The 21,909-nt window shown below is 37.2% G+C and overlaps 1 protein-coding gene across 11 annotated transcripts in view; it reads right to left on the bottom strand.

Annotated features, from left to right (window-relative positions):
• TACC2 (transforming acidic coiled-coil containing protein 2) overlaps positions 1-21,909 on the bottom strand; it is a 169,213-nt gene that overhangs the window by 34,406 nt on the left and 112,898 nt on the right. For all 11 annotated transcript variants that reach the window (XM_087872969.1, XM_034436372.3, XM_034436374.3 and 8 more), the window contains 3 exons: positions 18,458-18,606; positions 15,656-15,706; positions 7,742-9,059 (listed from right to left, as the gene is read on the bottom strand). In XM_087872969.1, coding sequence (XP_087729095.1) covers positions 7,742-9,059; positions 15,656-15,706; positions 18,458-18,606 — 1,518 coding nt within the window. The remainder of the gene's footprint in view (positions 1-7,741; positions 9,060-15,655; positions 15,707-18,457; positions 18,607-21,909) is intronic.

Here is a 21,909-nt window from a genome sequence, read left to right as displayed (position 1 = left end):
ACCAACATAGCTACTGATACATAAGTGTTGTGAAAATGTCTTCAATTTTATCTACCAAACTATCATCTCAGGTATCCTACTTCAACTGCCAAACTAATGACAAAGGAACAAAATGCATGTAAAATACCGATGAACAAGACCACACAATTTAAGCAAGGCAGATATGGGACAAGGTTTCACGTCTTGATCTTATCTTCTCTCACTAGCTGCAAGTTTGCAGTTAACAATACTGCTGGAGAATTTAGTAAATCTTATAATAAGTATGTATCATTTGCTGGTATCCATATCCTTTTTGTTTTCTTTAGGTTATACTATAAATATTTATACTCCAAAGCATTAAAATATTTGAATAGGATATAAAAAATGTATAGGCATCAATGTGCCAATAGATAATTAATTAGTTTCTTGCTCTTTTTTATTTCCCTAAACTTAATTTTTTTGGGGAAAAAATGATGCCATTGATGATAGTAGTGATCTTAATATTAACAAATACAGAGGAAACTGGCACATTGAAAAAAATACCCAGGCCTTTAAAACTGTATTTCCAAGAATGACTCCAGATTAGATTGTTTTAGAAAATAAAAATGATGGGTTGCCGCAATTGTGTTTTTTGCTTGGCAAATAAGCTCAAGAGTTCAAAGAAAGAACAAAAATCAGTTGCAAAGTAGCAAGAAATATGCTGAGCATGCACAGCAACATTCATTTGGGAAATTGGATGGCCATTTTGTGAATAGACAACTTTCTCATGGCAGCCATTATCTGACTGTCCCATCACATACTCTCATAATATTCCCAAAAGACTACCATCCCTCACTGCTTGGGGACTTCTAAGGTAGATTCAAATTTCAGGTGGAAAAAGAACTATATAATGAGATCTTAAAGAAAGAAATGCTTTGTATCAGAAACAGAGCAGGTGAAATAAACTTAGCCAAAAGTTATTGGTATTATGTTTTGGTGGGAAGCAATTGCATGAGAATAAGATTTTCAAGTATTATAGCTATGTCTCAACTAATTTCTGAGATGGCAAAATACAAACAAAGAAGCCAAAGCAAAAATGAGTTGATTTATATAAAATATATCAGTACAGGTAATCCTTGAGTTACAACCAAAATGGAGCCCCTCTGTCATGTTCATAACTCATAACAATCATAAAATAAATCAGTCACATGGCCCACCCAATTTTACAACACTTTTTTGCAATGGTCGTTCAGCAACTCACTATGATTGTTACAGTGGTTAAGCAAAACCTTGGTCGTTAAGTGAACCAATAGTTCATGAAGGACGCAGTATTGCTGAAAACAAATGCCAGTTTTCAGCTGTTGTAAAATGCAGTCACGTGACCACAGGATGTTGCTAATGGCCATAAATGCGACCCAGCTGCTGGAGTACCTAGTGCAGTCACAAGGCTGCAGTGAGGGCTGACCATTAGAACTTCAAATCCAGGTCATTTGATTTTGTAACTTCATCAGCATGTATGTACCCCCCCCGATAGGTTTGTTTGGGTCACTAAGCAACTATTTGTAAGTCAAGGACTACCTGTATCTTAACCAATTGCTAAACACATGGAGAAACGTGCTGGCTAGCCATATCTTATTTAGAAAATAAATTACAACAACAAATGTTGCATTAACAAGTGTATTATCAATGGAAAAAAGTTGTTTTCATCTATAACACTGTGAAATGTTGCCAAACCCATGCTAAACCATATAATCAAAAGAGAAATGGTGCTGTTATGGCTTCATGTTTCATCTCCCGGGAACCAGACTTTATGATGCATGCATGCCTCTCAAGCAGGCATGGAGAATGACATGGAAAGTGAGAATAGAAATTGCCACCTGAAGGCTTAATTGCAAAGGTATATCTGCCAAGTACATTGGCATTCCAAATAACATGGGATGAAAAGTCCCTTGGGAGTTGGGCGGCATAGAAATATGATTAATTAAATTAAAATTAAATTAAACATATACTTCAACTGGACAACATTAGACAGATAGACAGATGATAGATTGATCAAGAAATAGTTTTGCTCAACTTTATGTACTGATCAGCCTTTTTTCCCCACTCAAAATAATGTTGATGAAAGTCAAAATAATCTTTTGCATATAGGCTCATGACCTACATTACTGGATATTACTGCAAACAAACTTGTAAAAATAAACAACTAAGCAAGACTGAAGCAAGACAAAACAATACATAAACATGTAGACAGAAAAATACACCATGAGGCATTTCTGCTGATAATAGGTATGTTTAGGGTTAAAAGTTACTTACAACAGAGAACATACAGACATCACATCTTCAACCATCCTAAGACAAGTAAGACAAAAGAGAGAGACAAGACAGAAGGAACTCACTGACACAAAGGAGAAATTCCATTTATTATGTTGTGGGGGGGGGAAATCACACCCCATGTTTCTGTTGTTTTTAAAAATGGACATGTGTCTAAATATTGGACACAATTCTTTTATTAGTTTACCACACAATGGTTTATATAGCCATCCATCTCACAATTGCGAGTGGGAAAAAAAATAGGATTAAAAAGCCAACACACAAAAATATAAGATGCTTAAAAATAATAACACAATGGTGCCAAGAACAATCTAACTCAGACCACATAAAACACATAATCACATTGATAGGACACTGAACCGCCCAGTCCCAGTCCCAGTCCCATGCTTTAAGGATTTACAAAATTGTAGTAGGCTCTGGGCAAAATAAATCTCAGGAAGGAGTGTGTTCACGAGTCAAGAACAACACATGGAGTTACTACTGAGCACAGGTAGTCCTCAATTTACAACAATTTTTTAGCGACCAAAGTTACAATGGCACTGAAAGAAGTGAGTTATGACCATTTTTCACACATATGACCATTGCAGAATCCCCATGATCATGTCATCAAAATTCAGACACTGAGCAACGGACTCATATTTATGACAGCTGCAGTGTCCCGGGGGCATGTGATCATCTTTTGCGACCTTCTGACAAGAAAGTCAATGGAAAAGCCAGATTCACTTAACTGTGTCCCTAATTTAACCACTGTACTGATTCACTTAACAATGGTGGCAGGAAAGGCCGTAAAATGCAGCAAAATTCACTTTCGAAATGTATCGCTTACCAACAAAAATTTTGGACTCTATTGTGGTCAGGGACTGCCTGTAGTTTCCTTACTGTATTTGCCTATAGGCAAAAATCTTGACAGACTAAAGCAATTACCAGCATAACTACTAGTTAGACTCTGCGAATTGCTGTGGAGACGATCCACCTTCTTATCCTTCTTCTTGCATACCAAAGACTTGAAGCTCCTCAGTCTCTTTGTTCTCTGGGAAAGAAACCCACCCTTCTGCAGCTCTGGACTCCATTCCATCACAGACAAACGTCCTGGGTCCTGTCAGCTGGCACTTTTTATCAGATAGGAGCCAAAGTCTACACACCCTAATGGATTTACAGGGGTGGACAGGGTGGTCCTGCAAAATAACCTTGCCCCATGCCATGAAGGATTTTATAGGAGGTAACTAACACGTTGAATTTCCTCCAGAAGTTATGGGGACCAGTGCAGTTTTGGTATAGCAGGGGTATACCAAGGTGCTGGTACTCACCAAGGTACATAGCTGCCCATCTACCATATTCTGGATCAGTTACAGCTCCTAGGTGTTATTTTTGGGCGGCCACATGTAAAACACATTGGTGTAATCCATTTGAGAGATAGCGTCAACATGAATGACAGTGAGAAATGCTCCAATCCAGGAAAGGGTACAATTGGGGCATATGGTGAAATGATGCATAGGCTCTCCTAGCTGCAGCTACCACCTACTGTTTGAAGAAAAGTCATGAGTCCAGAAGGCGCTACAGATTCAGGGGGAGGGGTCTTCAACCTAAAACCACTCAGCTTTGCTAAGACTGAGTTCAAGCCTGTTCTTTCTTCATAGTTTAATGTATAGTTTAATGTATAACCTTACCCAAAGGTTTGATGTAGAAGTTCAGGAGGAGTGGGGGGAGAGGACTGAGACAATCCTTATGGAAGGGATATTGGGTCATGTCTCCCCTTCCTGTCAACACTGATTGGAGCTGACTGGAACCATTGTAGCATTCTATCCCTCTTCCCTAACCCCTAAATTGGTCCAGAATAATACCACAATCAATGGAACTGAAAAGCTGCTGACAGGCCAAGATAGATTCTCCAACCCCATTTTTCTCCTGCCAGAGGGATCATGCTGCTTGGGGAATTCCAGGAGTCAAAGTCTATGCATCTTAAAGTTGCTAAGTTTGAAAATACTGATCTAAGGTATCCATGAGGTTGCATCCTTGATGTAGCTAAACAGGAATCTGTCTATATTGTTTTGCAGTGGTAATGGAAAATGGTGAAATATATATTAATGAAATATATAAAAAAGAGAAGGAGAACCTTCCCTTGCTTTAGGAAGCATGCCTCATATTTTTAAAAACTTACAGTAAATTTTTATTCTCCATTTCAACAAACTCAATCAACATACCCCCCCAAAATAAATGGAGTCCTAAATACTGACAACTGAACTTTTTCTGCTCAATTACATTCTCAGTTAATTCTATGTGGAATTTAAATTATTTAAATGTTATTTCATATTTATAAATTAATACATGTTAAATATTTAAGACTGCAAGTTTTTCTTGCAGAATCTAGTGACCGTATTCCAGCATGTTTCCATCCAAAGGATTCAACTGGATATTCAAAAAGAAGAGGGGTGAGCAGTTTTGTTTCCTGTTTCCTCTCCAAATAAAAGAGTATTGTTCTGATTTTATATTTTCACTTTTTTGAACATAAAAATGTTTCTAAATGCTTCAGTGCTGAATCCCATTTGAGGCCTCACTGATGTTAGTCAGGGATTTATAAACATATTTCATTCTTTCAATTATAACCTAGGTCCTAGAGTATAAAAAGTAATTGCTTATTATTTCATGGCTAATTTGTTGCATGAATTTAAGTACATTCATCTGCAGCTAACTGTAAACAGAATATCACAGAATCATTCCAAAATACTATGATAAGCGGAAATTAATAAGGAAATAAAAATAACACTATTTATGCCTAATTTGATAATCCTGTTTTATTGTTCCACTATTAACCCATAATTTGAAAGTTGGGTTTATACTTATTTTCAGATCTCCAATTTATCTGGTAATTTCTTTAAAATTCTTTTTTGTTTTTAACTGGAAGGAGAACTATTTTTTTAAATTAAATGTAGCAATAGTAATAGCACTTAGACCAGTGGTTCTCAACCTGTGGGTCGCGACCCCTTTGGAGGTCGAATGACCCTTTCACAGGGGTCGCCTAAGACCATCAGAAAACACATATTTTCAACGGTTTTAGGAATAATTTTATGGTTGGGGGTCACCACAACACGAGGAACTGTATTAAAGGGTCGTGGCATTAGGAAGGTTGAGAAGCACTGACTTAGACTTATATACCGCTTCACAGTGTTTTACAGCCCTCTCTAAGCAGTTTACAGAGTCAGCATATTGCCCCCAACAAGCTGGTTCCTCATTTTGACCTCGGAAGGATGGAAGGCTGAGTCAACCTTGAGCCATTCAGAATCGAACTCCTGGATTAAGCAGTGAATTAACCTGCAGTACTGCATTCTAATCATTGTGTTACCATACTTTTGAACCTAAGTGACATGTATGTTTATTTCATTTACTTCAAAGCTTATGTTTTAGCTCTGAATGTGTGCTAAATTACAACCAATCTACTGCTGAGGGTTAGTATCTACTAATGTTACTTTCCATTAATCCAAATCAATCCAAGTAAACATTTACAGTGAATAATTTTTAGAAAAAATCTAAAGCTCTACACAGAAAAACTGTAACAATATTTTCAAAAGTTAAAAACTATATGAATTAGTGTTTTGAAAAAGTGATGCTTAAGGAAATCAGTATGTCATTTTAAAAATATCACAGGATATAATTAGAAATGTGTACATTCACACCTTCAAATCAGTGTTGACTCAACTGCCTGGACAAGTCCCTTCAATTTTTTTGACAACATTTCATAAAAGGTTTGCCATTGTCGGCGTCCTAGGCCTGAGAGTAACTGGCCCAGGATCACCCAGCTGGCTTTGTGCCTAAAACATGGTTTTAGAACTCATGGTTTCCTGGTTTATAGCCTGGTTCCTTAAACACTACACCAAACAGGCTCTCTGTCAGAGGTGACTTACACCAAATTATATTAATCATCATCAACAACAAAGTACCACCCCATCTTATCCCCAAACTATGGGCATAAATAACAAGTTCAATACAGGTAGTCCTCAACTTACAACAGTTTGCTTAGTGACTGTTTGCAGTTACAGTGGCACTGAGAAAAGTGACATGACCATTTTTCATATTTGCAACTGCTACAGCATCCCCATGGTAACATGATCAAAACTGAGAAGCTTCACAATTGATGCATATTTATGGTGACTGCAGTGTCCCATGGTCATGTGATCACCTTTTGGGACATTCTGATAAGCGAAGTCAGTGGGGAGCCAGATTCGTTTAACAACTGTGGCAAGAAAGGTCATAAAATAGGGCAAAACTCACTTAACGTCTCATTTAACAACACAAATTTTGGGCTCAATTGTGGTCATAAATCGAGGACTACCTGTGTAGATTAGCCTTAAAAGAAAAAGAAAAAGGAATCTTTTATGGAAAAGTTAAGCAATATATTTTTCAAGAATACACAGCAATTGAAAATTATTGATTTTATCTCCTGGAAGAATTTGCTTATGGGTGAATTACCACATACAAGAAATGCAGAGTTAACTATGGCTGAAATTCATAGCAAGCAATACAATTTGTAAGGTATATGCTGTCTAATTCCCCATTCTCACAACCAATTTTAATCATAAGACGACAAAACATGAGTTTTAATAAATCAACATCGCTGATTAGTTGAAGGGAAACTATGTCTTCCAAGTCCTTTCTCTTATTCAGAATCTACTTTTACAAAGTAAAAATATTTATTTCATATTTATTTATTAAACAAATTTATTTATTTGCCCAACTCTCTCTCTCCCTCACACACACAAAGAAACTAAACTCACTTCAGTAGCATTTGTGGCTTGTTCGCAAACCAGCCACTATAAATGGACTGAAGCATCTTTTAAGCATCTGAATAGCTTCTGTCATTTTGAACTCTGTATAAACTATAACCTCATGATAAACACTTTGCAGAGTAGTCTCTTAATCCCGACATGAGTGTGTTATTATTTGACTGAATTAAACTGATCACTTGTATTATAAAGTATATTTACATTTTATGTTAAAAAAACAACCTTGAAAACTTTTCCATGTCATGATGGAATGCGGTAAGAAATCCTACATTTTTCCAAAATACATTCCTTTTAAAATGGTCAGATTGCTTCTCAATCTTTGAAACAGAAAAAACTTTTGTCAAATGTTTTAAATCTCACATCCTAGGGATCAGCAAGATTCTTAAATTCTGAAGCAAAAGACCACATCATACATTCAGCAAAATTAAAGCTTACTTTCTAAATGCTGAGGATTAAAAAAAGGTTTTAAGTCCTAGTACACCTCAGAGCCAAAAGGAAAATAATTTAATTCCAGCTGCAGTAATATGCAGTAATTATTCAGTTGGGTAGGATGTACTACAGCAAACGTATACAACAAACATAGCACCAACACAGAAATTTAAGGGAGCTTGCAAAGATTTGTCAGAGAACTTTTTTAGAGTACTGCACACACACTTTTCTACATGTTGACTTACGTTTTGAGTGGAGTCTTCTTCTTTTTTGCAGGTTTATTTAGGCCATCTCCTTCTGATCCATTAATTTCATTGACATTAGCTGAAATTTCAAAGGATGCTGGAGGTTGTGTGGGAGTACTGGCAACTTTTGGGGAAGGCTTGAATGGATCGAGAGAATCCTCAGAGATTTCTGGATCAAAACTGTAAGTTGTGGTGGTTTGCTGAGGAAGTTTTGGAGAGTCTTGCATTTTGCAAGTGGAAGAGAAAGGATTGAAGTTGGGGTCATCCCATTTGTCAATATCAAAAGTATATGAGCCCTTGGAGGTAGGAATCTCACTGGGTTCAGAAGGAGTCTTGGTTGGGCTTGTGGGAGTATTGTCAAGTTTCTCTCCAGTCTTTTTAGTCTTTGGCCTTCTGAGAGGCATTTTGGCCCCAGGCTTTTTCCCCACTTTTTTGGGCAGAAAAGAACTCTCTGTCTGTTCCTCACCACTTCCTTTTTCCTCAGAGTAATCAAATTCCAATCTGACTGCTAAGCTTTTCACTGGAGGATCTTCTTGTCCCCCAGTGTCTGATGGTGTCACCTCCACAGATTCTGGTGTTGTGGTAAGAGATATAGTTTTCTTGTTGGCAAGCGGAGAGTTCTGTAATTTGCTATCTCCTGATACAGGAATTTCTTCTGAGTTGTTTGGATCAAATGGACTCAATGTCTCTAGTACAGGAGTGGACTCGTCTTTATTGACAGTGCTTTGGTGCTGTTGGTTGATACAGTCAGGTTCAGTGGGCTCCAAAGTTTCTTCAGAAACTTTTTCGTCACTTGAGGCAGCAGAATCTTGCTTGAGGTCTGATATTCCTGGTTCTTCTACTGGAGAAACATCCAAGGATTTTTTTGCTAATTGTTTTTTCTTTAAGGAAGCTGGCCTAGGTTTTTTTGTGCGCTTAAGAGTACTAGAAGCACTGCTTGAACCAGCACTAAAAGTATCTGTTGCAGAACCTGCTGTCTCGTTAGTCCCAGGAAAAGAGGCTCCATCAAATTCTCCAGCTTGCAAACTAAGGGAACGAGATAATGTAGATCTAGAAACTGGAACAGAATCTGTGGATTTTCTTCTAACATGTGACTTGGAATCCCGACTTTTTATGTCCAGGGAGCTTGGATCCACAGCTTGTGAGGAATCTACAACTTCAATGCTATCGAAGTCTAGGTTGTAAGTCCCACTGCTAGCAATTGGCTTGTCTTCATCAAAAACTGTAGAAAATGAATGGGACGGAGGGGGCAGTGGAGTTTCTTCAACTGGTTCACAATGAGGGACATCAGCTACTGTTACTGTTTCAGAAGAAAAACCTATAAAAAGCAAAGGCAAAAAGTTATCAGCATTTAGCAATGTTGAATCTGAAATAACTAGAGAAATGAAAGCGGACTATGCATCCTATAATTCAAGATACTTTTCAAATTATTAGTTCCTTTAGCCCTATTTTTTCTCACCCTCCCCTCCCCTCCCCCCCATCTTTTTCAAGATAAGAATTCAAATCAGGAAACACACGGGATAAACAAAAAATAAGAAGCAAGAAGTGAGTTATTTTTTGTTTTTCCAACAGTAATTGTGGATTTTATTTTGAATATATTTACTTTAAAAATAGAACACGGGTAATTATATTTTATCATACAAACAAAGTCTTTTATTACAATTGTAGATCAGAAAAATATTTTATAATTGTGCAAGTCAACAGAATGCAAATCAAGAAATCTCCATAAAGTGAAAATCAGTATTGAGAGCAAATCAAATTACTTTAACTCTGAAGACCAAATAGGAAATGTGTTGTAAACAAGAAAGAAGCTGCCTTTATCTGAACTTCAAACTACTATAAGATTTGTTATATGAGGCAGGATAGGCCTGTTAAGAAAGGAACAAGCAATCATTTTCAACTGATAGACACACATCCTGTAGTATTGTCTTTCATCCTATTAAGCTCTAATACTCTGTCAGCAGATTTTGGCTGATAATGCAGAGACAAGCTTTCAAAGAGTGACTGAGATTTATCTGATACTGTCTTGCAAAACGGTGAAAGCTGTGTTGTAGCAGTACAATGCAAAGCCTTCTTCTTTTATACTTATGTTGTGATGTTGCATGTATGAAAAGGATGGAGTTTGTAGTTTCTTTTTTTAACCTTCCAAGGTAGCTACTGGGTTAAAATCATTTATATCTTGTAGAAATTGGCAAGCATGGTCCATCTCGAAAATTATAAACATATTTACTACCTTAGTGCTGTAACTACAATTTTATTATGCCATCCCTTAAAATAAATCTGAGCATTCTAAATTCTAAGATGCTAAATAGGATTATGAAATGGTGATTTCATTTGAATATGACGTTCCTACCAGAATACCAAATTGATTCATTTAAATTTAAATTAAGAGACCACACTGCCCATCCTTTGGTTAAACGATTACATTCTTATTATACTTCCAATTGATAAAGCACCAATGGTAAAGAATCAAAGTGGAAATAATTTACAGCATTATTACTGGCTGTCAATGTTGATGTTTTCAGTAGATGAGTTGTCATTTTCCCCTGGCAATTATTGTAGTAGTCACATGATCCCATAAAGTGTCTCTTAAGAACAAAGCCAAAAGCATATTCACAATCTATTTCATTATTCCAGTAGACAATTATTTGAGCTAGAGCTACAATTTCAACATTAAGCCTACTTTATTTTGATGGGAAATGATTGCAAAATTTGATGATTTAATCATAGGTGTTTTACATGCTATTTAAAAAAAGAAAGAAAACACTGAGTTTATGTAGCTATCTAAAATTGCTTCATTACATTCATAATATAAGGGATGCACATTCACAATATATTAAATGTTTTTCTGAATGTGAGGGGTTCCGTTATCATCATCCAAGCATCTTAACACAGGTGGCCCAAAAGATATACCCATATTCTGCAGAGAGGAAATTATATCTATCAATCTCTGTTTTTAAGGATGTTAATTACATTTACAAAATTACCCATTGAATATTTATCCCAATGAAAGAGCAAAAGTGCAAGGGAGAATCCAAATTGGAGTCCGGGGGGGAGCAGAAACACGCTTTCCTCAGCATGCAAGTCATCCTACTATAGAAGTGATTTCAAAATTACAATGACTAGAATGTTAATATCTTGTTTCAAGATTTGTCAGACAGATCCCCATATCTCCGAAAAAGAAAAACCATACCAGCAAATGAAAGATTTCCTTCAAAGCAAACACCAATAAAGTATGGCCTTTTGATGAAGGACAACCTACATGCTTGTTGAGTATGGATTTATTTTATTGCCTGACTTTAATTACAACTGCTCTTGCCAGCTGAGCTGCTGTGCACTTTTCATATAAGGAGCTCACTTTTACACTCTGATCAGATGGCAATCTTTGGCTGCAATCCCCTACTTGGCAGTATCTTCTATTGAGGTTAATTGGCTTACATTATGATTAGCCTTACATAATATTGCCATACTATACATAAGGCAATGCAAATTGGTGTATTGGACAAAACTATGATGATGTGCTATCATTGCACATATATATCCTTTTAATACTATTTTAATGTTTGTAATTTATGTTTTTATTCGGCTGTACACCGCCCTGAGTCCTAAGGGAGAAGGGCGGTATATAAATTGGATATAAAATAAAATAAAATAAATAAATTGCAACTGGCATGCAATTATTAGGGTCTTGATTGGGTTTGGATTTACGTAATATGCTATTTCCAATTTTCACATAGTTTGTAATTCCTATAAAATGAATTCCAGAGCTAAAATGAATTTTTCTTGAATAATACTAATCTCTTGTCCGTATGCCAATGCCATTTCAAATTCTGACAGCCTACATGATACTCAAAATTGGTATTTGCTTTATTTTACTCATATTTTATCTCATGAAACTTTATCCATCCAACTTTCTTTGCACTCCATGTGATGTCATTATTAGCTAGAATTATCCCCCTACATCAGCATTTTCCAGCCTGATACTAGGCCAGTGATTTATCTTACATAGACATTAAGATAAATCATTATCCTATTTCATGGATCCCAATTTTCTTTATTAAAACCAGTGTTAAGAGTGTAAACTTTTTAATTTTTTTTATATAGGGGCTTTATTTAAGACCAAATTGCATCTAAGTTACAAACTGGCAGTAGGACATTCAAGTCCTCTACTCTTTCTTTTCACTGTTTAATCTTATTTTGATAGAGCGAATTCTGTGACTTTACTAATTGTCTTTTGTTCTTTAGGAAGTTCTCCAGTTTTTCTCATATACTGACCTTTCTCTCAAGATCAGAAAAGATGGGATGCACTAAGAAGGTGGCAATATCTAGCTGAACTTCCCTGATCTAAAACAACAACAACCCCCAGCAGCTGAGATCTGATTGGTGCTTGGATTAGAGACTACCAGAAGATCTCAGAGCTATTCACTTAACAGAGCTATTGAAAAAACATTCTAAAAGAAGGCAGTGACAAACATGTAATCACCAGGAACTGAAGACTTTATCTTCACCAGATATTACTTTTCTAAAGTAGTATCACCAAAGTGATATACTGGTATGATAATTTGGCATTGTTGGTTTTATATACTGGGCTACCATACTGATATATTTGGGTTAGCAGCTGTTTGTTTGATTCATGTGCCTAACACATATACATCCTCTATTGGGAGTCCTTTTTCACAAATTCAGATTTGCTTGTAGACAAGCCCCACATTTTATGACTATTTATTTACTTATTTTATCGATGTATGTGAATGCCCACTGGTTTGGGTAACTCTCAAGGACTAAATACCTCTAATCGAGATAAAAACTGAACTAAAATATGATTGATTAAAAATAAAACCAATAAAGTAAAAACATATTGTGCGATAAACCAGATACAGTATTAATATTGGGCAACAGGTTCATCTAACTTCCACACTTAAATGTTCTGGTCTTTTATATTAAGTATTCCTACAAAGAATTTATTTGTTCTGACACATTATTTTTCTAATGAACTCATCACATTATCACTATTAGAAGTATTCAAATACCTGATTTTGCAGTTAATTTACTAGAATAAACAACGTAGAATAATTCCCAGTACTGACTTTTTTCTTCGTTTTTATACTCCAACTTCAAAAGTGCATACACAAGCTACCCTAAGAACCCTGTTCAATGTATTAAAGAAAACAGAACAATCAAGTGGAAAAACCATTCCAGGAAGCGTTGAATAGTAGACAATGCAGCTTTGTGTCTGGAGAGGTTTTTTTAATCCTGCCCTCTTGACACTAAAAACTGGTCAGAAATGAAAGGAATGTTGCCCTTTTACTTCAAAGCAGCCTCCACCAGGGAGTTTTACTATTCATGACATTTAATCACAGAGACCGGAGTTTTTCTGTTACATTAAGTCTGGCATGGCTTTGCCTTATGAAGAGTACTTTGGCTTTGGATGGTATCACACCAGAGATCTTTTAGGTTGGAATGTAAATACATGTAGAACATAAGGAAATAACCATGGATATAAATCATACATAAATAGGAAATGTTTATTACATTTATATCCAGTGTTTCATTCAGAAACTCAACTAACTTAGTTGATATGGAAAGCTGATATAAAAAGAAAGGTAATCTTTCTTTTCAGTTTGGACAATTGTGCACATAGTACTTTTTACTTCTTAAAACACAGAAGGAATGAAAGAAAAAGGATAACAGAAAGGGAGAGAAATAAACAGGAATAAAAGTAAATAACTGGAAGTTCAGAATGAGTTGCAATTTAATTTTGTAATTAAAGGCTGCTCTTCAAATCCTATTTAATGTAAATGATTTTCCTCCTTTTTCATTTAGATTTATCAAGCTGAAAAATTAATTTCCTTTTCAATTTCATGTGAAAATTAATGTGAAAAGATCATTTTTTAAATTGTACAAATTTAAAATAATTGTAGAAAGATAATGGTGAAAGATAAGCAGGATATTCATACATCTAGAACAAAATCCTGATTTCCCTGTGCACTTGGGCACCAAATTTCTCCATGTATTTGTGTTTGCTGGCAGCATAATGATGGTGCAGATACTTTTTTTGCACAAAAATATGGTAAAGAACATTTACTGATATTTAAACAAAAGTTGTAGCCAAATAATTACAGATGTTTTTGAAAGTGATGCCCTGGTATCTTTCATCTTTAGAAGACAGTCTAGGTGCTCTCCAGGTGTATAAATATTGACTCAAAAAGTTCCCCAGTTTGCAGAGCAAATGCTAAGAATTCAGAGTTGAAAAATGCCCATAATGGAGGACTTACCATAGAATACAGGTACTCCTCGAATTAAAGCAGTTTGTTTAGTGACTGTTTGAAGTTACAACATCACTGAAAAAAATGACTTATAATCATTTATGACTGTTGTAGAATTCCCATGATCACATGATTTACATTCAGATGCTTGACAGCTGGTTCATATTTATGATGGTTACAGTGTCCCAAGCAGTGGTGAAATGTAAAATTTGTTACTACTGGTTCTGTGAGTGTGACTTGGTGGGGGCGGTAATATGACTGAGTGGGCGTGGCCAACTTTTTTTTTTTACTTTTAAAAGCATTTTTTCTACAACCTCTTCGGCTGAAGAGGTTATTAAAAAATGCTTTTAAAAGCCTCTGACGATCCCAGCTGACTTGCCTGATTGGCAGAGGCTTTCTTTCTTTTTTTTTTTTTAAAGCCTCTGATGATCCCAGCTGAGCCGAGCAATCATCAGAGGCTTTTTTTTTCTTTTAAAAACATTTTTTCAGCCAAAGAGGTTGTAGAAAAAATGCTTTTAAAAATAAAATAAAAAAAGCCTCTAATGATTGTGCAGCCCAACTGGGCAATGGGGAGGAGGGGGGGCAGGGATTTTTGCTACCGGTTCTCCGAACCACCCGCCTCCATCGCTATTGGATCGGGCGATCCGGTCTGAACCGGGAGCATTTCATCCCTGGTCCCAGGGTCATGTGACCATCTTTTGTGACCTTCTGACAAACGAAGTCAATGGGAAAGCCAGATTCATTTAACAACCGTGTGATTAATTTAACAACTTCAGTGATTCATTTAACAAATGTGGCAAGAAAAGTAGTAAAATGGGACAAAACTCACTTAACAAATTTCTCAGTAACAAATTCTGGGCTCAATTGTGGTCGTAATTCAAGGTCTACTTGTGTGTAGTAATTATTATTATTGCTATTACTTTTTTTTACTTTAGATACATTTCATTGTTATTTTTTGGAGGGAGTACTTCTGATTCACCATAGAATTATAGATTCTTCACCTCTTATTGTATTAACTTTGCACTCACTGCACCAGGTTTCAAAGTGGAAGAGCAGGCATGATATTCTAACTGTTACAGTCTGTCAGAAGATTAACCAAGCACATGTATTTATTTACAATATTTTGCAACTTGCTCCATCCCAAACCTCTGAATTCTAACGGAAGCCGAGATTCATCGTAAGCAAAGATGCATAAACTGAGTCTTAAGCTTCCATTTCTCCCTATGTACACAAACATAAACACAGACCAGTGGTGGGTTTCAAATTTTTTTACTACCGGTTCTGTGGGTGTGACTTGGTGGGTGTGACATGGCTTGGTGGGTGTGGCTTGGTGGGCGTGACAGGGGAAGAATACTGTAAAATCTCCATTCCCAACCCACTCCAGGAGAAGAATTTTGCAAAATCCCCATTTCCTCCCGATCAGCTGGGAATTGGGAGGCAGAGAATAGATGGGGGCGAGGCCAGTCAGAATTTTTACTACCGGTTCTCCAAACTACTCAAAATTTTCATTACCGGTTCTCCGGAACTGGTCAGAACCTGATGAAACCCACCTCTGACACAGACATATATGTGGGGTGGGTGGATAGGTTAGGGGAAGTTGGTAAACTAATGATGGGATAATATTTTACAGCATTACTATTCAACTTACTTGGAGGCTCAGTGCTCTCTTGACCTTTGTCAGGTGTGCTGGGACTGTAACCTGAAAAATACAAAAACATCAAGAAGTGACTGAAGTCTCGACAAAAGCTTAGCATAGTTTAATGGGCTCCAGTTGTATTTAAATTGACTACAAACAACACAATTATAGTAACAATTTTTCAAAGGGCTCCAGCAACTGCATCCAGCACTTTATAGAGACAGCTGGTAGAGGTTTAGTCGCTATTGGTGAGAGAAGCAAAACTTATTCCCAAACACTGAATCTTATCAGAAAATCACCATCAGATACAAGAATTAAAAAAATATGGGAGAAGTTTCTAGTTATTAAGAAGGTCAGCTTGGATATAATTCTCATCTTCACTGTTCATATACTTGTGTGAAATATGCCCAAAAAATGCCATCCAACAGGCATTTAATTGTTTGATCAGTGGTACAGGTAGTCCTTGAGTTACAACAGTTTGTTTAGTGGCCATTCAAAGTTACAACGGCACTGGAAAAACTCTTGCAGCATCTCCATTGTCACGTGATCAAAATTCAGATCCTTGGCAACGGACTCATACTTATGACAGTTGCAGGGTCCTGGAGTTATGTGATCACCTTTTGTGACTTTCTGACAAGCAAAGTCAATGGGGTAGTCAGATTCACTTAACAACTGTGTCACTAATTTAACAACTATACTGATTCATTTAACAACTGTGGCAGAAAGGGTCATAAAACGGGGCAAAATTCACTTAACAAATGTCTCGGTTAGCAACAAAAATGTGGGGCTCTATTGTGGTCGTAAATTGAGGACTAACTATATTCCCTTTTCTTTGATATATGTTATTTTCTTTCGAATTTTTGTAAGTTATAAATTCCATCTAGAGGAATCAGGAGGTCTCAAAACCGAAATATTAAATTTAAAACTATTTATACAAGCTGGTATAATTGGATTGAAGATAGAAAAAAAGGGAAATAACAGATAGTAGATTTTGTAAAATTATAAAGATTATATCATTTCATTTTATTTCATTTTATTAGATTTATATACCGCCCTACTCCCGAAGGACTCAGGACGGTGAACAGCCAGAAAGATAAAACACACAAACTACAAAATTTAAAAGACAATATAAAAATCCATTAAATAATTTGGCCCAAAACAAATTAAAACACTGTTTTAAAACCAATTTTAAAAGTTACAGTTAAAAGGGAAATTAGGCCAGGCCAGCCTGTTGAAATAAATAGGTCTTGAGGGCACGGCGGAAGGTGCGTAAATCTGGGATCCTCCGTATCTCCGGGGGGAGCTCATTCCAGATAGCAGGTGCCCCCACAGAGAAGGCTCTCTCTCTGGGGGCCGCCAGTCGACACTGTTTGGCCAATGGCACCCTGAGGAGCCCCCCTCTATGTGAGCGTACTGGCCGGTGAGAGGCTACTTGTGGCAGAAGACGGTCCCATAAGTACCCTGGTCCTAAGCCATGGAGCACTCTAAAGGTTGAAGCGCACCTGGAAGACCACCGGGAGCCAGTGCAGCTCGTGCAGGAGAGGTGTCACATGGGAACGCCACGTCGCTCCCATAACCACCCGCGTGGCCGCACTCTGAACCAGCTGGAGCCTCCGGGTGCTCCTCAAGGGGAGCCCCATGTAGAGAGCATTACAGTAGTCCAGGCGGGAAGTGACGAGGGCATGAATGACCGTGCGTAAGGAGTCCCGATCCAGAAAGGGACGCAATTGGCGTATCAGGAGGACCTGATAGAAAGTCCTCCTGGCCACAGCCATCAAGTGCTCTTCTAAATACAGCTGTGAATCCAGGACGACGCCCAAGTTGCGAGCCCTCTCCGTGGGGGCCAATGATTCACCCCCAATAGTCAGTGATGGCACCAACTGACTATATCAGGATGCCGGAAACCACAGCCACTCAGTCTTGGATGGGTTGAGCCTGAGTCTGTTTCTCCCCATCCAGATCCGCACGGCCTCCAGGCACCGGGACATCACTTCAAGGGCATCACTGGGGTGGTCTGGGTTGGAGATGTACAGCTGAGTATCATCAGCGTAGTGATGGTATTTCACCCCGAAACCACGGATGATCTCGCCCAGTGGCTTCACATAAATGTTGAACAGAAAAGGTAACAGTACCGACCCCTGTGGCACCCCACATATAAGGCACCTTGGGGTCGACCTCTGCCCCCCCTGCCAACACAGACTGCGACCGGTCGGAGAGAAAGGAGGAGAACCATCGCAGCACGGTGCCCCCCCCAACTCTTCCAACCGGTGCAGCATGATACCATGGTCAATGGTATCAAAAGCTGCTGAGAGATCTAATAGGACCAGGACAGAGGAACAACCCCTGTCCCGAGCCCTCCAGAGATCATCAACCAACGCGACCAATGCCGTTTCCGTGCTGTACCCAGGCCTGAAGCCCGAAGTATAGGAGAATATTAGTGTGATGATATGTAAATGGTCACAGTCATGCACAAGAGTTGAATAAGAATTGTTTAATTTTTAAAACCCAATAAAACTCAAATAAAAAAAAAACTGTTTATATAAGACGATCTGGAATTTTAACCTAACATATAAAGTTGCTTTACAATAAAGCTTGATGGTTAACTAACAGTCACGTTGCAAATTCTCAATCAGAATTATTGCTAATGGTTAAACCAAGAGCCTTGGCCTGCAAAGCATCTGTTCTACTACCAAGGTACCAACTTTCCTCAGGAATACGAAGCCTCTTGGGATTAGCAGTCTGTTCTGGGGCTCGTCAAGTGCTCAAACTGTGCACGTGCAGAGAGGCCTATCCTATACCCTGTACAATTGTTACCTGGGTCTTCTGCTGGAAGCTGAGGTGTTATTTCTTGTTCCTCTATGTCGAATGCTACAATTTCAGGCGGTAGTTGTGGTAGCGGAGGTGCAGCCTTTACAGGAGTTGTGGATTCTGGTGTTTCAAATGCTTCTTCAGAGTCTGAACTCCTGAGCACATATAATAAACGAGGGGGAGGGGGGAGGAAGGAAGTTATTACATGGCTATTTTTTTCTCCCCTAAGAAAAATTCAAACAAAAACAGACAACTTTTGCATAGTTTGCAGAGCTCTCCTATCTAAGGAAGCAAGAATACCTCTGCTTTTTTTTTTCCAGAGCTCCTGAGAAACTATTAGGCTTTTTTTTTTTTTTTTTTTTTTTGCAGCATGATTTCTGGAGCAGAATATCATGTTCTCAACTGAATTATTTGGAAGAAATCTTGATACTAAAAGATTTCGAGACATCACAGAAGCAAACATGCAGGCAGGATAAAGTGAAAGGCGCTGAAAAAAAGCCTGCCTTTGTGGCATAAAGGAGGCTTCAGCACAGACAAACAAAAAGCAATGTTAATGGAATCTGTTGATAGGATGTTGGAATTTTTTTTCTTGGCACAAGCATAAGCAAACCTAATAAGCAAAATCTTATGAGAGTCCCATAATGCTCTCAAGTCTGAAGAGATCTACCTTGATGTGCAGCTGAATGAGAGTTCCTACAAAACAAGAAAACACGGCCTTTAGGTGGACATTTGAGGCTGCCTCACCTTTCAGACTAAAGTACTCTTAATGGAGACAAGAGACTCATTTTTCACAGTTCACACAAAACACAGACATTCTCGGTATATGAAAAAGGCATCTTTTCTTCCTTCAGAATTGCTGACTTTCAGTAAAGTCATTCATTCATAAATACGTTCATTTCATATATCCTGATTGTCTAATTCATCACATACAACTTTACAAACATTTAAGACAACTTTACCACACGTATTGCCATAAAGTTATTTAGGCTACTTTAAAATAATATTTTAGACCATTTTCTGCATAAAGATCTTCGAACTTAATTTTTAAAACTACTTCAAACAAATAAGCAGACACTGAAGAACAAGATAATCACAACCGTAAATGAAGCATGCTAAAGTGGAAGTAGTTAAATAACTAAAGATTTAACGCTTTATCCTCCATAAAACAATGTCCAAATGTTCTGGATTATAACTTTCCTCATCAGTGGCTGACAGTGATACTGGGAATTATGGTTTTGGTCTAGTGGTTAAGGTGTTTGAGTCCAATAAACAGAGAAGGGGTCTGAGTTCTATTCCTGCATTAGGTATGGAATCAATTGGGCCAGTCACTTTTACCACTAAGAAGACAGGAATAGCAAACCACTTCTGAAAATGCCTAAAAAACTCCATAAACTTGTCCATTCAGTCAAGAGAAATCAAAACTCACTTGAAAGCATCACAGTGTCTAGTACTTCTGTAGGATGTCAAATGGTGAAAAGTTACTTTAGTAAAAATGATGTTGAGAGTAAATAGTATACAATTAATTTTAAGATCCACAAAGATGAAGTTAAAGCAAATTATCATTTGATGTTATGGATATCGTAGAGCTTAAAATAAACAAAGGTTTGTTTTTATGAATGAAATGGAAAAACACTAGTTACAGAGCTGAAGAAGCTTCTTGGATGAGAAGTGAAACATCTTCAATGAAAAACCAGAAAGTCCAGTTGCCTCTTGAAAAAACATCTTTGGGACAAGCATGACCTGGATGACTGAGCATCTCCATAGACTAGATACAATTATACATGTATAAAATACAATTAAAACTATGTAGCACTTTATTTTCTTCAATATTATTCTGTCAGAATTGAATTGATGAAATGGCAGAACTTTTTGTTCTTTTTTCTTTTCTTGTTAACCAAATTACTTTAATGTATGATGGTTTCCTGACTTGCAATATCATAGTTCATAATATACAGGTAGTCCTTGATTTACGACCACAGTTAACCCCCAGGTTTCTGTTGCTAAGTGAGATATTTGTTAAGTGAGTTTTGCCCCATTTTATGACCTTTCTTTCCATAGTTGTTACATGAATTAAATGAAGTTGTTAATTTAACAACACAGTTGTTAAGTGAATCTGGCTTCCCTTTACTTGTCAGAAGGTCACAAAAGATGATCACATGACCTCAGGACACTGCAACCGTCATAAATACAAGCCAGTTGCCATGCATTTGAATGTAAATCACATGACCATGGGGATGCTGCAATGGTCAGAAGTGTGAAAAACACTAATAAGTCACTTTTTTCAGTGCCGTTGTAACTTCAAACTGTCAGTAAATTAACTGTTGTAAATCGAGGACTACCTCAAAGTTGTCATCAACTAATGTGCCCAATGGATGAGGACAAAGCTTTCCACGATCTGAATGCCATTTCTCCTTAAGAATCAGTCTGCAAGCCATCCAGACACAACAGTAAAGCATCCCCAGACATGGAGAACAAAACAGATCCTTGCAGGCAACCAATTGTTGGATTTGCTATAAAGAATTCCTTTTCAGTGACTATGGACAATTGCCTGAACTGGCATTTCTACAAGAATCATTTAAGTCAGGATTTTGGTGGGATGTCTAAAAAGGTAGATGATGACAATTTTTGTGCTGTTCTTCCTGATTTTGAGGGATTTATCTTCTCTCTGTTATTTCTGCAGAATATCAGTGACATTTTATCTGATTGACATTCAGCTACCTAGAATCAGCCATCCTTTCCAAAATTCCTTGCTTTTTTAAATCTGTGCAAAACCAAAAGATTTTTGGTAAATTCTTCCAATTTCCTCTTCCCCCCCCCCCATTTTGCTTACACTTGTTTTAAATAAAATTGCCAGCAGCTGATATAATTTTGCTGTTTATTATAGCTCCTCAAAACACATTTTTTAAAAAATAGTTTCTGGGTTCTGTCTATGTTTGTGCACTGTGTAAAGGTAAATAGTGCAACATTTATTGCTATTGTTCCTTCTAAGCTAGACCCAATTCCTCCCAACTTTCCAATACAGTACAGCTCTGAATCAGCATAAATACATTCCTTCTGTTGAAGAAAAATAATAGCATTACTATACCGAAAGACCTTCTTTGGACACACCAACCTTTGAAACTTTATGACCTCTTTGCTTAAACCCTTATCCTATTTAAATAAAGATAAAAGCATTTTTTTAAAAAAAAATCAACAACATACACTGTTATTTTCAATAAGAACTATTGTCAGAATAAAAGCACAACCTATTTTCTTTTACAAGGGTTATCTTTGTTAGGGTTACATCATATATTACCTCACAGTAAACATATGTCAGACAAGTCCTGTTTCAAACACTTGCTGAAAACATATGGTTCAAAGATGGCATTCTTATCTGATGTACACTTTCTTTACATTTTCTCCAGTCTTAATAAATAGCATTATCTTCAGCTTATTTCTTCAGGTTTATCTGGAAATTT

This window comes from Pantherophis guttatus, chromosome 6 (assembly GCF_059756535.1).
Source record: "Pantherophis guttatus breed Tessera chromosome 6, ASM5975653v1, whole genome shotgun sequence".
In the NCBI taxonomy this organism is placed as follows: Eukaryota; Metazoa; Chordata; class Lepidosauria; order Squamata; family Colubridae; genus Pantherophis; species Pantherophis guttatus.
Note: the sequence above shows the minus strand (reverse complement) of the source record. Positions and strands in the feature narration are given on the sequence as shown.